Below are 15,942 nucleotides of genomic sequence, written 5' to 3' on the forward strand. Positions count from 1 at the left end.
ATTCGTAAATAGTCGTATTTGCTCATTTAAACACCCATTTAAAACCCCCCTTTAAAGTTAAATGTGGATGTTTACTTGTTGTATTTCTCACTAGTATGTCTTTTGTTATAAACAAAACAAACTTACTATAAAATAGTAACAAACTTACAAAAAATACTATAAAAGTGCAAGTAATGAACACAATCGTTTTTAAAAAATGGCATTGACATTGATATTTCAAAGACAAGATGATCCTTAATGGTCAAAACAATGTCAGAAATGAATTATACATGTCAGCATTAGTTGATTTAGACCTACTGCACCTGTATTTACTCCTAACAATGGCCAAGTTATGGCCCACGGTCTTCGGAATAGCAATGACCTTGACCATAACCTTTTGAGGTCCAAATCACCCAAAATGGTCAAAACAATATCAGAAATGAATTCCCCACACCACAATTAGTCCAAATAGAGGTATTACATGTGCATATACACCCAGAAACAGAAAAGTTGGATTTTCATCATAGCCGATGGCAGCCATATTTGATTTGGCCATTGCGCCATTCGTGGCACTATGGCGGACGAGCACCTCGGTGATTTTTCATGTCTAGGGACCCACTGACTCAGTTCAGGTGAGAAACTCCCCTAACACCAAATTGCGAACAGGACTTTAAGCCAGATACTGTATTACTACAGAGTCTACAGCAATGATTACTGTGTGCGTGCCTGCGTGCGTGCGTGCGTGCGTGCGTGCGTGCGTGCGTGCGTGCGTGCGTGCGTGCAGCGTGAGCACAGAATAACCCTCACTTCAAAAATTACATTATTGTTATTATTTTTTAATTAACACAATTGTATCAGCATTTAATGTAACTTTGGCACAATTTAAATACAATAGCACTGTAAGATATTAGTAAAATACATGAAAGGTTGGAAATAAATGTTTTACATTTTATAGGTAAAAAAAAACAAGGATTTTCAAAACACTTCATTGGAGTTTCCATTATCAACAAAACTTTACAATATTCATGTTTAAATGTTCTAGACCAGATGTTCTGTGGTCTGTGGTCACGACCCCCAAAATAATATTTGAACTGGAGACCCCCCAAAATAATCATATATAATCAGGTTTGAACTGGGGACCCCCACCCTGACAAACTGTAAATTGTAGGAGTTGACACATTACATTTGGTTAGACTCAGATCCACGTTGCGTGGCGTTGTGAGCTTGTAGATCTGCTATTTTCACTATATTTGCCTCTTTGTTATTTGACAATTTGTCCAATGTTTGACCAGTTTATAGTTTCATTACTTTTAGAAGTGCTTTCATTGTCACTTCACTGTCATCTGGGGACCCCCTGGGGGTCCCTCTGGTGGTCCCCTGATGGGGTCCCTCTGGGGGTCCAGACCCACAGGTTGAGAACAAACCGTTTCATGTCAATCTGAGAAATTTGTGCCAGAGACTCAATTTTTACAAACTTGTTTGAAAATAGCAGATCTACAAGCTCACAACGTGCCACAGTGTGGCGCGTTGTGAGCTTGTAGATCTGCTATTTCATTCATACAGTAAATGGTTAAAGTGGTTACTCTGATTTTGATGCTATATATATGAATGTTGCTGGGGACCCCCTGGAACCCCCTCAATGACCCCTGGGGGTCCCTGGACCCCACTTTGAGAACCACTGTATTCATGATCTATAAATCTGTACAATATTAATGTTTAAATGTGTTAGACACACAGAGCCCCCCCCCCTCCCCACACACACACCCCATCGCAATGGAACCCAAATCATATTGATTCTGTAAACAACCCCGCCAACCACCACACCTGTTCCTGATTATTACATTATGATACAACACCCTGTCTGTCTGTCCTCACACCCTGTCTGTCTGTCTGTCCTCACACAGAGACACAGAGGAGTTAGGCATTAACCCAAAGCCAGCATAGAGAGGTTCAGTGAATGTGGTTTGAACGGTGTAAAGGTGTCTCAGTGAGTCTGAAGACACTTCATAGAAGGACAGAATCCCACCAGGACAGTCCAGATACACTGCTACTCTGTTGGAGTCAGAGGGACGAAAAGGAAGGAAAGTCCCCTTACTATTGTGTGTGACAATGTATATGTTACCAGGGTTACCATCTCTACAGTCCAGATTCCAGGACATTTTATTGTATCCAAGCAGACATTCATCACCCTCTCCTTTCCTACTGATTCCTCTGTAGGTCACTCCTATAGCAACATCTCCACTGCTCTCTACCTCCCAGTAACAGCGTCCAGTCAGACCCTCTGTACACAGAACATTGACCTTTCCAGCAAACCTGTCTGAATGATCAGGATATGAATGAGGCTGTTTCACCCGAGTCGCCTTCCGGTTGTTCTCAGACAGAGAGAGGAATCTGCTTGCTGTGTTTGTGTCCAGTGTGAGACGATGTGAATCTGATGAGAAAACAACACAGTAAACATTAAAAACATCCCTCACTGAGTGACACGCACGCACGCACGCACGCACGCACGCACACAGTAACAATGTAATTATCAAGGTCAGTTGTGATGTTTTTTGTTTTGTTTTGTTTTGTTTTGTTTTGTTTGTTATTTGTGTTTTGTTTTTTTTTGTTTTTTTGGGGGGGGGGTTGTTACAGAATCAATATGGTTTGGTTTCCATAGCGATGGGGGGGGGGGGGGGGGGGGGGGGGGGGCTAACACATTTAAACATGAATATTGTGAATATTGTACAGATTTTAAAGATCATTAATACAGTATAGTTCTCAAAGTGGGGTCCAGGGACCCCAGCAACATTAATGTGTATAGCACCAAAATCAGTGTAACCACTTTAACCATTTAGTGAATATTTGAAAAAAAATTTGCTCACAACACGTTGCATCGCGATGTGTTGTGCACGCACGCACGCACGCACGCACGCACGCACGCACGCACGCACGCACGCACGCACGCACGCACGCACGCACACACACACACACACACACACACACACACACACACACACACACACACACACACACACACACACACACACACACACACACACACACACACACACACACACACACACACTTTCTAAACATGTTCATATTTTTCATACAGTAATTAAAAAAAATAGCAGGTCTACAAGATTACAGCACGGCACCAAGTGATGCGTTGTGATCTTGTAGATCTGCAGACCTAATGTGTTAATACAGCATCACATTCATTTAAACCACTTTATCCATATTTTACACGTTGGCTATTTAACACATTTAGAGCTATAAAACATCTGTGTCATTTTAAATTAGATCTTTATATTTAGAAACAAGGAATGTCAGAAAACTCTTTTCTCCAGATTCTAACTTGTTGTGATTTTTCCTAAGTTAGCGCCCCCTACTGTACTTGATCATACTACAGCATTACACAAAAGAACCTAAAGTAGCAGATCTACAAGCTCCAAACATGGAGTGAAGTGACGCGTTTGGAGCACAGATGTTTTCTAGCTCTAAATGTGTTAAATAGCCAACGTGTAAATCATGGATAAAGTGGTTCAAATGAGTGTAATGCTGTATTAAACATTTTGCTGGAACCCCCTAAGGGCCCCTGGGGGTCCCCAGACCACACTTTGAGAACCAATGCTATAAAGAACCATCAACCTCTTTAACCCTTCATTGACTAGTGTCTCCCAGGGCTCTATACTTGGTCTGCTCAGTTTCTCCCTCCACACTCCAAAATAGCCGATCTACAAGCTCAAAACGTGTCGTAGCATGATGTGTTGTAAGCTTGTAGATCTGCTATTTACGATGAATGTTCACGTATTAAGACATGTCCAACATTGGGACGCAGGGTTTCATGGTTAATGGTTCAAAGAAGGTTCTTCTGAGGAACCATTTGTGGTTGTGAGCTTGTAGATCTGATATTTTTCAGAGCCCTGAGGAACTCCAGTCAGTGACGTGGGTTTAAGTGTTTAACATACAAAATACATATCATTAAAATAATGTTTTATTAATTAAAATCAGTTCCTGATTGCAGGTTTAATTATCCACTTGAACCCTGGTGAACCTATTCTGTATTCATGATTCTAAAACAGCAGATCTTCAAGCTCACAACATATTTTCACTATATTTAGACAGTTCTGTTTTAATGCATTTATTTTTGGGGAAATGTTCTTCATTTCAATACAACAATACATTGATACAAAATTAAAAAAGTACTGTAGTTGTAATTTTTTATACTTGAATATTTACTCGAGTAAATATTTTGTCCACCACTGGTTGTCAGGACAGAAAAATGTCCAAACATGGAATAAATTCCTTCTCAAGACATTTCCTCACTAATGTGTTTGTAAAGATGTCTAGTAACACATTTCAAAAGGTTGAAACTCCCCTAGGGCAGCGGGAACAGCCACGCCCACTTTTCCTGCTCGTCACAAAGCCTTGTTTTGTGTGAGAATCTATATTTGTGGGACAAATTAAAAAGTATCTTTATTAGTTTGTTGAATCCTAGGAGACACTGCTCCTCAGGAGTCCAGATCACCTGGAGGTCCTCTGGTTCCTCCAGAGGTCCTCCTGGATGGAGTGGAGGAGTGGAGCAGGACTAGGGTGCACCTCACCTGGGTAGAGGGAGCATGAGGTCCTGGGCTGTTCCCCCTCTCCCCTCTATGGATGCGGTCAGCAACACCACACTTCTCAACACGTTTTATCTGCTGAATAAGAGCTAAGCCTGTTGCCACTTCACACACTGATTGAACTGTATTTTAAATGGTCTCTCCAGGGGTCCTGAACCCCAGTTTGGGAACCACTGCCCTGGAGGGGGGTTGAATTTCAATGTTTTGGATTGTGTTACTAAACACCTTTAAAACACATTGCTGAAGGTTTTTATAATAACCTCTGAATACAAGGAGGGAGGGGCCAACAGAGTATAAAACAGTGTATAAAATGTCAATGTGACGGAAATACAGACAGACAGACAGACAGACAGACAGACAGACAGACAGACAGACAGACAGACAGACAGATACTCACAGAGTTGAGGTTTAATCCAGTGTTCTCCTGAATGATTCACACTGTAGGAAAGAGAACAACAATGAATCAATGTCTGACTGTATAGGCACTAACTGATATGGTCTGTTCCTTTTGGTATGAAACGCACACATGCACGGCCACGCACGCACGCACGCACGCACGCACGCACACACACACACACACACACACACACACACACACACACACACACACACACACACACACACACACACACACACACACACACACACACACACACACACACACACACACACACACAGCTAGATATTCTTGAACACATGGATCATATAGGATCAAATGACCGTCTGGCTCTAATTGTCCCAGAGTAAAGACTGAACTGGTAAAAACAGTGTTTTGTTTTAGTGTCCAAGCCTCTTGGAATGACCTACAGCTCACACTAAAGATGTTCTCCTAGAACACGGTGGGCAGTTTTTATTTACAGAGTTCCATACTGACTTTGATAAAGTGAGCCAAGGGACAAAACTTGAAACCTACTCTAAACATATCTTTTAATTGAATTATAATTTTGAAATCTTTAAAAAAAAGAAGAAAAAAATGTGAAGCCCCCTCCCACCTGGCCAGCCAGTTCAACATTGTAAGGGAAACACTGCACTAACCAACATGGACACAGTCCAAGTCTACTCACTTCAGAGTCTCCAGTGCAGCAGAGAGCTTCTTCAGACCAGAGCCTCCTAAGTGGCTGAAGTTCAAGTCCAGCTGTTTCAGATGGGAGGGGTTGAAGGTCAAAGCTGAAGCCAGAGAAGAACAGCCTTCCTCTGTGAGCCCACATCCTGACAACCTGCAGAGAAATCCATATTTAACAAAGTGCTGTTGATGTTCAAGTAGAGATCCACACAGAGAGAAAACACACTATTTATTTACCTCAGGATCTGCAGTCTACACTCTTCACTCTTCAGTAGAGCAGAGAGTTGGTCCAGTTGTGATTCCTGCAGGCAGTTGAAACTGATGTCCAATTCTTTCAAATGGGAAAGATTAGATCTGAGAGCTGAGACCAGGATGTCAAATCCTGTCTGTGTGATGTGACAGCCAGCAAGTCTGTAATTAAAGATTACATATCTGGATTGATTATCAGAGTTTTGGAGGAGGGACCAAAGAGATGAAAGAACAGGCAGGCATGAATAATGTGAAATAAATCATGGTAAGCTAACTGTATGACGTCTGACATCATAGATGTCTTATGTTATAGACCAGGGGTTTTCAAAGTGGGTGACGGGGCACCCTGGGGTGCCGTGACGGCAGTCCAGGGGTGCCTCAGAATTATTTGATGATATTTGGAATTCAGCAATATCACTACATTAATATCACTTCACTATGTGAACACCTGATTTGCACTTTAGATGAGTTATTTTTCCATCTACAGCCAACTCTTCACCAAAAATAGCAGATCTACAAGCTCACAACGTGTCACGTTGTGACGCATTGTGAGCTTGTAGATCGGCTATTTTTTGGTGAACCTTCCCCCCAGAATAGGGATGCTGGGGTTCAAGTGGTTAAACGTCAAGTATAAAGTTATTTCCAGTCAGTTCTGATGGAAACAGATATTTCTCTGTGACACAGACTACCGTATCTCAGGTGGAAAGATGTGCATATTTGCATCACTTATGTAAGATTCTAAAAATTAACAGTGTAACTCAGGGGTGCCGTGGATGAAAAGGTTATTTACAGGGGTGACCTGCGTCAAAACAGTTTGAAAACCCCTGTTATAGACCACATGAGACTCACAAAATATGTCCATATATGGGCATTCCAAGTTATTGGCTTAATATTGATTATATCAGTGATCTCCATAGTCCATATACAGTATGGGCATATTCTTGTTTCTAGTCAGTGTGGGTTACCATGATATCAACCTTATTGACTAAATGAAACAGAGAACAGCTGCTGGTGCTGGTGGGCTGGGGAACCAGCAAACCTTTCAGTCTGTGTTTACACCAGTTTGACACTCAATGATTGTGTAACTGGACGTGATAATTCCCCAGCAGCCATGATGGATCACATGTATTTACTGTACCGTATCATTGTGATGTGATGCCAGAGTGAGAACTAACCAACACAAACTCTGACCGTATCATGATTCTAGTCAGTGTGGGATACCATGAAGTCAACTTAATGCACACTCCTCTTATTATAATAAAACAATAAATAATAAAACAGAAGTAATCTCAATAATGCTGGTTAATTAATCTGACCTCAGTATCTCCAGTTCACAATGTGGACTCTTTAATCCAGCAGAGATGAGTTCCATGAATGAATCCTCCACGTCGTTATAACTGAGATCCAATTCTCTTAGATGTGAAGGATTGGAGCTGAGAGCTGAAGCCACAATTTCATAATCTGGCTCATCGAGATCACAGCCAACAAGTCTGTAAATGAACAATACGTAAAATCACATATTAGATCAAGTTCATGTTCAAAGAAAAAAAAAACATGCCCAAAATAATGAACTATCAATGACTGTCAACCTCAAATATGAATCACATGGTGATGGATATGTGTACTCAACGCAGCGCCAAAAGCATTTCCACTTAGACCAGGGGTAACTGTTTGTTGTGTTGTGTGTGCCTTTAATGGTTATTTTATGTTCATAGGAGTTTTGTCATTCTAGGGTCAAGACCACTTGACCTTTGATGTTCAATGTTTTGAGGGCAAAAAGGGCAGGACAGGAAGGTCATCAAATAAAACAATGATTTAAAGTCCACGGAAATAATGAATTTAACGCTTACTGCCATTTACGAGTATACTCGTTAATTGATGCGCGCACAAACACGCAGTCTCGCACACACACACACACACACACACACACACACACACACACACACACACACACACACACACACACACACACACACACACACACACACACACACACACACACACACACACACATACACACACAATCGTACGCACGCACTCACACACAGTCTGACACATGTGCACACACAATTTGTATTTTTTAAAGAAGTAAAAAGAAAGAAAAATAAATAAAATAGGTTCTACACGGCGGCAGAACCACTTAATATAATAGGGTTTACTCCACTGTGGAGTAGAAGTAAATGTATTGGAAATAGGACATACTCAAGTAAATTAGCCTACAAATACCTCAAATTTACTTAGTTACTTTACACCAGTGGTTCTCAACCGTCTCCAAATTAATTTGGGGTGTCCCCAGATGATTAAGTTAATGTGCAAAGTTGTTTTCTCACTCAACAGTAAACAAACCAACATAAAGTGTATCTACAAATTTCTAAATTGAAAATTTAAGGACCTTTTAATACTCTAAAATGACAAATTAAACATTGGCCAAATTGTCAGTGGCAGGAATTGTGAAAATAGCAGATCTACATGCTCACAACGCCTCATGTAGATCTGCTATTTTCACAATAGAACCGTGTTATACATAATGTAATTCCTCAACTCTTAGTGCTTGTCAGGGTGGGGGGTCCCCAGTTAAAATATGATTATTTTGGGGGTCACAGCCTGAAAAGGGAATCCCTGAGAACCACTGCTTTACACCACTGTCTACAGCAAGCATGGTTCCCAAACTTTTTAGCCTGTGACCCAAGAGGATGAGGACGCGGTTTAATGCCTTTATAGCCTACGTTGTCTTGTCTTGGTGTTGTTTTTTTTTTGTATATTCCTTATGCCTGCGTTGTTTTCACCACAACGCACCATCATGACACATAGGGAGAGAGAGACGGACGGACGACCATCAAATGGGGCGTCCATTGAAAGCCATTTCCTCTCTAAACGGTGCGCAGAAGCGTTATTTCAAAACAAGAGCCTTTCTTACTGTATACTATCAATCATTCACAAGTTTATTTTGAAATTGTAGTGGAAATAGAAGTAGCCAGATAGCCCCTACTTCATGCCACTGATGTCAGAGCCTAGAGGGCTCTGCGCACGCACGCACGCGCACACACGCGCACACACACACACACACACACACACACACACACACACACACACACACACACACACACACACACACACACACACACACACACACACACACACACACACACACACACACACACACACACACACACACAGGTGTTTGATTGACGTCTTTAATCCACATTAATTGCTCCGCACAAGTGAGCGTGTACTTTTTAAAGACACGCACATGCGTCTGTGCGTTTGGGTGTTCTGCACAGACTCTGTGCAGACTGTAGGCATGGGAATAAGATGTGCACTGCACTGAACATGTACAATGACTTTATAATGATGTTCTATCACGCTGATAGCCAGGGTAGTGGTATTGATACAGGTGCTGTCCCGATGAGACTCTAGATCGCTATAAATGTGCCAAAAAGAACAGATGTATAAGCTGTCGACACGCCATGATGCAGTGCGTTGAGAGCTTGTAAGTCTGTTTTTCCCCAGCCGTCCACGAGTGCATAGAGAACTGCTGTAATGGAGCCGCCGTGGCAGAGATTATAATTGCCCTCTAGTTATAGAGGGTTAAACTAAATACAATATTTAAGGTATTTATTATTTTAGTTATAGAGGGTAATTAAAATGTATTAATCTTTGTCTTTTACTGCCAAAGCTAAGCTAATCGTCTTGTCTGTTCAAAACCAGCAAAACACTAACCTTTGAGATTTTATAGAATAACATCCCTCCATTATTTCCATCCGCTCAGTTTTTTTTTAAAAGACGCCTGCAGGTCTTTTAGTGTCAAAAGTAAAGTGCAAAGATAGAGCCAGTGGAAAGTGGCTTGCTTTCACCTAAAATTAACACATAGCAGAGAAAAGTAGATCCAGGGCCTCAAATATGAAAAGAAAACCTTCTCTCTGTGTGTGTGTGTGTGTGTGTGTGTGTGTGTGTGTGTGTGTGTGTGTGTGTGTGTGTGTGTGTGTGTGTGTGTGTGTGTGTCACATGAATTCAGGCTACGTGCACGGTCGTTGCTATGGCAACTCACAGCCCGCAGACACCCACCAGCTGTTCCATGGCTCAAATCAGGATATGACGAGCGCTCGCCGTGGCAGTGAGCGACACGTGACGAGCACTCGTCATAGGCAGTAAAATAGTTAACAGGAATATTAACTATCACTATTTGAGACCTGATTATTATTGGACATTTTACATCCACCATCATTTCTACTTATAGTGTAGATGTGATGGTAGATTGATTCTCTTCTAATATGTTTTCTATTCACATGACTACTAACCGAGCCTTTCTGGTGTTCCTCACAGCTGGGACCAGTCTGGATTTCCCCCATGATGATGCTCTGTATTTGTGCAGGTCCAACTCATCCAGAACCTCCTCTGACGTCAGCAGCATGTGGGCCAGAGCTGAACACTGGCTCTCAGACAGTTCTGTCTCTGATCTGTCCCCTGACTCCAGGTACTGTTGGATCTCCTGATGCAGTGAGTGGTCGTTCATCTCCATCAAACAGTGGAGGATGTTGATACATCTGTCAGGAGAGTACCTTTGATCATTCATCTTCTTCAGGTTGTCGATGGCTCTCTGGATGATCTCTGGACTGTGGTCTGTCTGATCCAGAAGGCCTCCTAATAGACTCTGGTTGGACTGCAGTGAGAGGCCATGAAGGAAGCGGACAAAGAGGTCCAGGTGGCCATTCTTACTCTTTGAGGACTTTTCAAAGGCTCTCTTCAGGAAGACATCCAGGGTCATTTCTTCTTCTTCTTCTTCTTCTTCTTCTTCTTCTTCTTCTTCTTCTTCACCATCATTATCTTCATCTTCATCTTCATCATCTCCTCCCAGGAATGTCTTCAGTACCTTCCTGTTCCTCTGTGTGTAACAGTGGAACAGGTAGACTGCAGCCAGAAACTCCTGGATGCTCAGATGAACAAAGCTGTAGACCTTTCCCTCAGATTGAACAGTGTCTTCTTTGAAGATCTCTGTGCACACTCCTGAGTGCAGTGAGGCGTCTTTCACATCAAGACCACACTCTTCCAGGTCTTCTTGGTAGAACATGATGCTACCTTTGTCCAGATGTTCAAACGCCAGCCTGCCCAGCTTCAGAAGAACCTCCTTGTCAGTATTGGACATTGGAAGATTGCTAGTTGTTGCGCTCACTCCCAGCAGTCTTTGTGTCGTGGTCTTCAACCAGGTCAACCAGGAATTTTCTCTTGGTTTTTGACTCATCGCCCTGTCACCATCACCCTTTACTGAGCTTGAATGGTGTTGATTCACCTCATCCGTCTCGCCAAACTTCAGATTCTTCCTCTTTGTCTGAACCCACAGGAAGCTGCTGTACATCGCAGTCTGGGTCTTGGGCAGCTTTTCTGTCTTGTCTGTCTTCAACATGTCCTCCAGAACGGTAGCAGTGATCCAACAGAAGACTGGGATGTGACACATGATGTGGAGGCTTTTTGATGTCTTCACGTGTGAGATGATTTTGTTGGCCAGCTTCTCATCACTGAATCTCTTCCTGAAGAACTCTTCCTTCTGGGGGTCTGTAAACCCTCGTACTTCTGTCAACAAGTCAACATAGGCAGGAGGGATCTGATTGGCTGCTGCAGGTCTGGTAGTTATCCAGAGGAGGGCTGAGGGGAGCAGATTCCCCTTGATGAGGTTTGTCAACAGCAAGTCCACTGATGATGTCACTGTAGCATCAGAAACGATGTCATTGTTGTGGAAGACATCAGAATCAATATCAATGTTCTCGAATTTCAGCGGAAACCTGCTTTCATCCAGACCATCAAAGATGAAGCCAACCTTCCAGACAGCGAGCTGCTCTGCTGTGACCTTCTTTAATTCTGGGTGGAAACGATGGATCAGTGAGAGAAGACTGTGCTGCTCATCTCTGACCAGGTTCAGCTCCCGGAATGAGAAGGGAACCAGGAGAATGACATCTTGATTTTCCAAACCCCTTGCCCAGTCCAGAGTGAACTTACGCACAGAGAAGGTTTTTCCAATGCCAGCGATGCCCTTGGTCAGAACTCTTCTGTTGGGTCTCTCTCTGCCGAGGAGGAGGGGCTTAAAGATGTCACAGCATTTGATTGGTTCGTCATGGAGGGTCTTCTTCTTGGAAGCTGTCTCTAGCTGCCAGACTTCATGTTGGTTATTAACCCCTTCACTCTCTCCCGCTGAGATGTAGAGCTCTGTGTAGATGCTGCTGAGGGAGGGCACTTCAGTGATGTATGTCACACGATCAAGACGGTTCAAACCGAGCTTATAAACCTTTAAATGCTCCTGCGGACTGACACCTGCTATGAGAAGACAATGAAGACATGTTAAACATGTTAGAGTTAATTTATAACTTTACATGTAATATAGCATACAATTAAAACTATTTCTCAAATACACTCCAGAAAATCCATAATTTGTGAAAATAAAATAAATAAAAATACCATTGGATCATTTGTTTCATCAGCATTTGGACATTGATACAGTAATACAATGTGGACATTTATTTAAACATTTCATTAATTGATATGAAATGATAATTTGTGTAAAATGTGTCCAGTCTTACTTTGTTCACTTGTGGTTTGACTGGATGTCTTCTGTTCAGGTGTGGTTCTGAGTCTCTCTCTGTGGAGATGAACACAATATAATATAGATAATAGATATTTTAATAACTTATATTATTTAATGAACCACATAAAACCTATGTACTTTGTCCTTCAATGAATAGCGCCGATATACAAGCTCAGGAAGTGCTGTGATGCCGTGTGAGCTTGTAGATCTGCTCTTTTTTCCATTCCAACATCAAACAAGAAGCAGAGTGCGCAAAGGGCCTTAAAGACGAGGTCTTACAGACAAGGCCTTACGGACAAGGTGATTGGAGGACATTGGAGGTAGTGGTCTCACTCTACTGGATGTAAATAAAAATGTTACTGGGCGTGAGATCTGATTTATTTAACCACATCTGGGTGAACATTCAGACAAAATAGCAGATCTACAAGCTCATGACATGTAGATGTAGCAGGGACCCCCCAATGTATATTGTAAGAAACTGTGTTGGAGAATAACTTTATCCATAGATTTCATAGATGGCTTCATAGAGTTCTTTGACATACATTATATTTTCTATTAATATGTTGGATTCATGTTAATGTGTTTTCAGACAGTGAACCTTTGTACTGTTATTGGCTCTGCTCTTTTTCCCTCTAAACCTACTCTCAGAAAATAGCAGATCTTCAAGCTCATGTTCCCCATCGCACAAATAATTGGCGGACCCCTGTAGTAACTCTGAGGACCCCCTGTTGAAGACCCCTGCTCTATATACTTCATTGACCAGGATTCCTAGCTAGTAGCTATACATGTTCACCTCCATTTCCCCTCTAAAAGGCCAAATACATATCATTTAGGGGGTCCTCACCAAATACATATCATTTAGGGGGTCCTCACCAAATACATATCATTTAGGGGGTCCAAAAGGCCAAATACATATCATATAGGCGGGCATACATGGGCAACTGGCGGCCACATGCGGCCCCCACCTTCACTTAATGCGGCCCACAGATTAATATCGGAATACTGATATAGTATTGTTTTCAGCTGTTACAATTCCAAACATGCAAACATGACCTGCTTTAATTAGTTCAGTTAACAGAAGAACATACTGTATAAAAAAAATGCAAAAATAGCAGACAATCTCATAACGCGCCACACTGCAAAGCATCAAAGTTGCCCACCCCTGATTTTTAGGGGGTCCAAAAGGCCAAATACATTTCATTTAGGGGGTCCAAAAGGCCAGATACATATCATTTAGGGGGTCCTCGCCAAATACATATCATTTAGGGGGTCCAAAAGGCCAAATACATATCATTCAGGGGTCCTCGCCAATTCATTGTATTAAGGTGCCAAATCACAACAAATTGTCTCTAGACACTTTCCATGTAGAGCAGAGAGCTCATATTTTCCAATCCTGACCAAGCAGTGGCAAAGCTCTTATAAGAGAGAGATGCTGTTCATTGACATACTGTGTGTGTGGAGGTCCAGGAGCGATGAAATCTCATTAAAATACATTTGTTTCAATGAGGATGTCCTGACCTACCACAAGCCACGTCCGGCACAATGCGATTTTGTCCACCCCTCCTTTTTTCGCTCGCAGAGTCTATTTGAGCGAGGTTTTGCTGCGATGTACTTGGGTCGAGGTAAATGGCCATGTCCCGCCCCACAAACATAATCACACCCAGTGTGAAGTGAGCGGTGGTCGTGCTTGCATAACGTCTTCAGACTAGGATTTAAGTCTAGGATGTACAGGCGACAGACACACACACAATGCTATGGCAAAACATGACATGTACAGGCTACAGACACACACACAGGCCATGCTGTCGAGCGGTCTACCACTGCAAAAAAAAAAAAAAAAAAAAAAGGTTTTATTATTATTTATTTATTTGATTGGTTTCGCGGGACATCGCGTCACGTTGTTTGCGTCATGGGCAGTGCAGATGAGGTGTTAATGTTCTTATATCACTGACTCAGTCTAACACCAAGGAGGTCGAGACGACACCCCACAGTAGTCCTGACAGACCTGGACTATGAGGACAACATCGGCCTGCTCTCCAACAACGTGGAACAAGCACAGGAGATCCTGAACAGAGTGGAGTCACAGTGTGCCAAGGTTGGACCCATAAAACTGAGGTGATCACCTATAACATGCTATCAGAACATCCATCACAACAACAGGAGGCACTGCTCTGAAGGAAGTCAAGGACTTCAAGTACCTGCAGGCAGCAGGCTCATGGGTCAACTCAACCCAACAAGATCTTAAAGTGAGGAAGTAACTTGCATGGAGGGCCCTGAACGGCATGACCAGTGCATGGAACTCTAACCTCCCCCAACAAATCAAACTCATCTTCTTCAGTAGAGTATGTTCTCCTAAATGCCAGTGAATACTGGACCCCGAAACCAACCCGGCAACCCAGGTCTACATGGGTGCTACACCAGAATGTTAAAACCAGCCATGCAGAAGTCTCTACATGGGTGCTACACCAGAATGTTGAAACCAGCCATGCAGAAGTCTCTACATGGGTGCTACACCAGAATGTTGAAACCAGCCATGCAGAAGTCTCTACATGGGTGCTACAACAGAATGTTAAAACCAGCCATGCAGAAGTCTCTACATGGGTGCTACACCAGAATGTTGAAACCAGCCATGCAGAAGTCTCTACATGGGTGCTACAACAGAATGTTGAAACCAACCATACAGAAGTCTCTACATGGGTGCTACACCAGAATGTTGTAGCACCGAGGCTGTATAGGCTGGGTACTGGACTAAAATGTATACATAAAAAAGTCTGCGGACCAAATTGCTGCTCCCAATGTTATAGTTAGAGTAAATGATATCCAGTCTTACTTTGTCCACTTGTGGTTTGACAGTGTGTTTTCAGTCCAGGTGTCTTTCTGGATATCCCTCCACATTGGGGACAGCCATGTTGTCCTGTTGGACCACACTGGTCCCAGTAGAGGAAATACAGCCATGGAGTTGCATTTGAAATCCAGCCCACTATATTGTGAAAGACAGAGTAGAAGAGAACACAACGCTGTTACAAAGAGTGAGACCACGGCATAATATCAAGATAAAGTAGTAGCAGTTCCTGCAGAAACTGTGTGGACTCGCTGAAACATGCACAAAGTGTATTGCACTATTGCAGTATATGTAGAGTAGAAAATGTACACACGCATAAGTAGCACCGCTCACTTTACACCGGGTGTGATTTCGTTTTATTGTCTCTGCCAGGCCGGATGGCCGAAGGCCAAAGACTTAAGTTAAACATTTTAAAAAGTATAAAACACTGTAAAAAGAAAAATGCAAGCAATAATAACTGCATGAAGCTGAACAAGTTACATTTCTAGCACAAAGAATGTGGAAGCAGTAGGAATCAGGATGCAAAATAAATATAAAGTGGGGACAATTAGTGTGTTCTTGCTGGAGTGAGCCCACAATTAATCTGCCATAGGAGCCTAACCCAACCCAACAGACAGTCAACACAACAGCA

General features: G+C 42.5%; 1 protein-coding gene and 1 long non-coding RNA gene across 2 annotated transcripts in view; one reads left to right on the forward strand and one right to left on the reverse strand.

Annotated features, from left to right (window-relative positions):
- The first annotated feature begins 839 nt into the window (after nt 1-839).
- The window catches only part of LOC308308390, a 319,469-nt gene continuing 304,366 nt past the window's right edge, over nt 840-15,942 (forward strand). The window contains exon 1 of the long non-coding RNA XR_013963286.1: nt 840-1,351. This is a non-coding gene — a long non-coding RNA (uncharacterized lncRNA). The remainder of the gene's footprint in view (nt 1,352-15,942) is intronic.
- LOC308308420 (protein NLRC3-like) lies at nt 1,765-14,686 on the reverse strand (the record flags this gene model as incomplete). Its single annotated transcript, XM_080753838.1, has 8 exons — nt 1,765-2,410; nt 4,981-5,014; nt 5,716-5,800; nt 5,884-5,933; nt 7,071-7,098; nt 7,212-7,385; nt 10,194-12,120; nt 14,668-14,686. The coding sequence occupies 8 exons, from the start codon at nt 14,684-14,686 to the stop codon at nt 1,851-1,853; spliced, it is 2,877 nt and encodes a 958-aa protein (XP_080609964.1). The 3' UTR covers nt 1,765-1,850.

The sequence above is a fragment of the Nannobrachium achirus genome (genome assembly GCF_963921795.1).
Source record: "Nannobrachium achirus genome assembly, chromosome: 23".
In the NCBI taxonomy this organism is placed as follows: Eukaryota; Metazoa; Chordata; class Actinopteri; order Myctophiformes; family Myctophidae; genus Nannobrachium; species Nannobrachium achirus.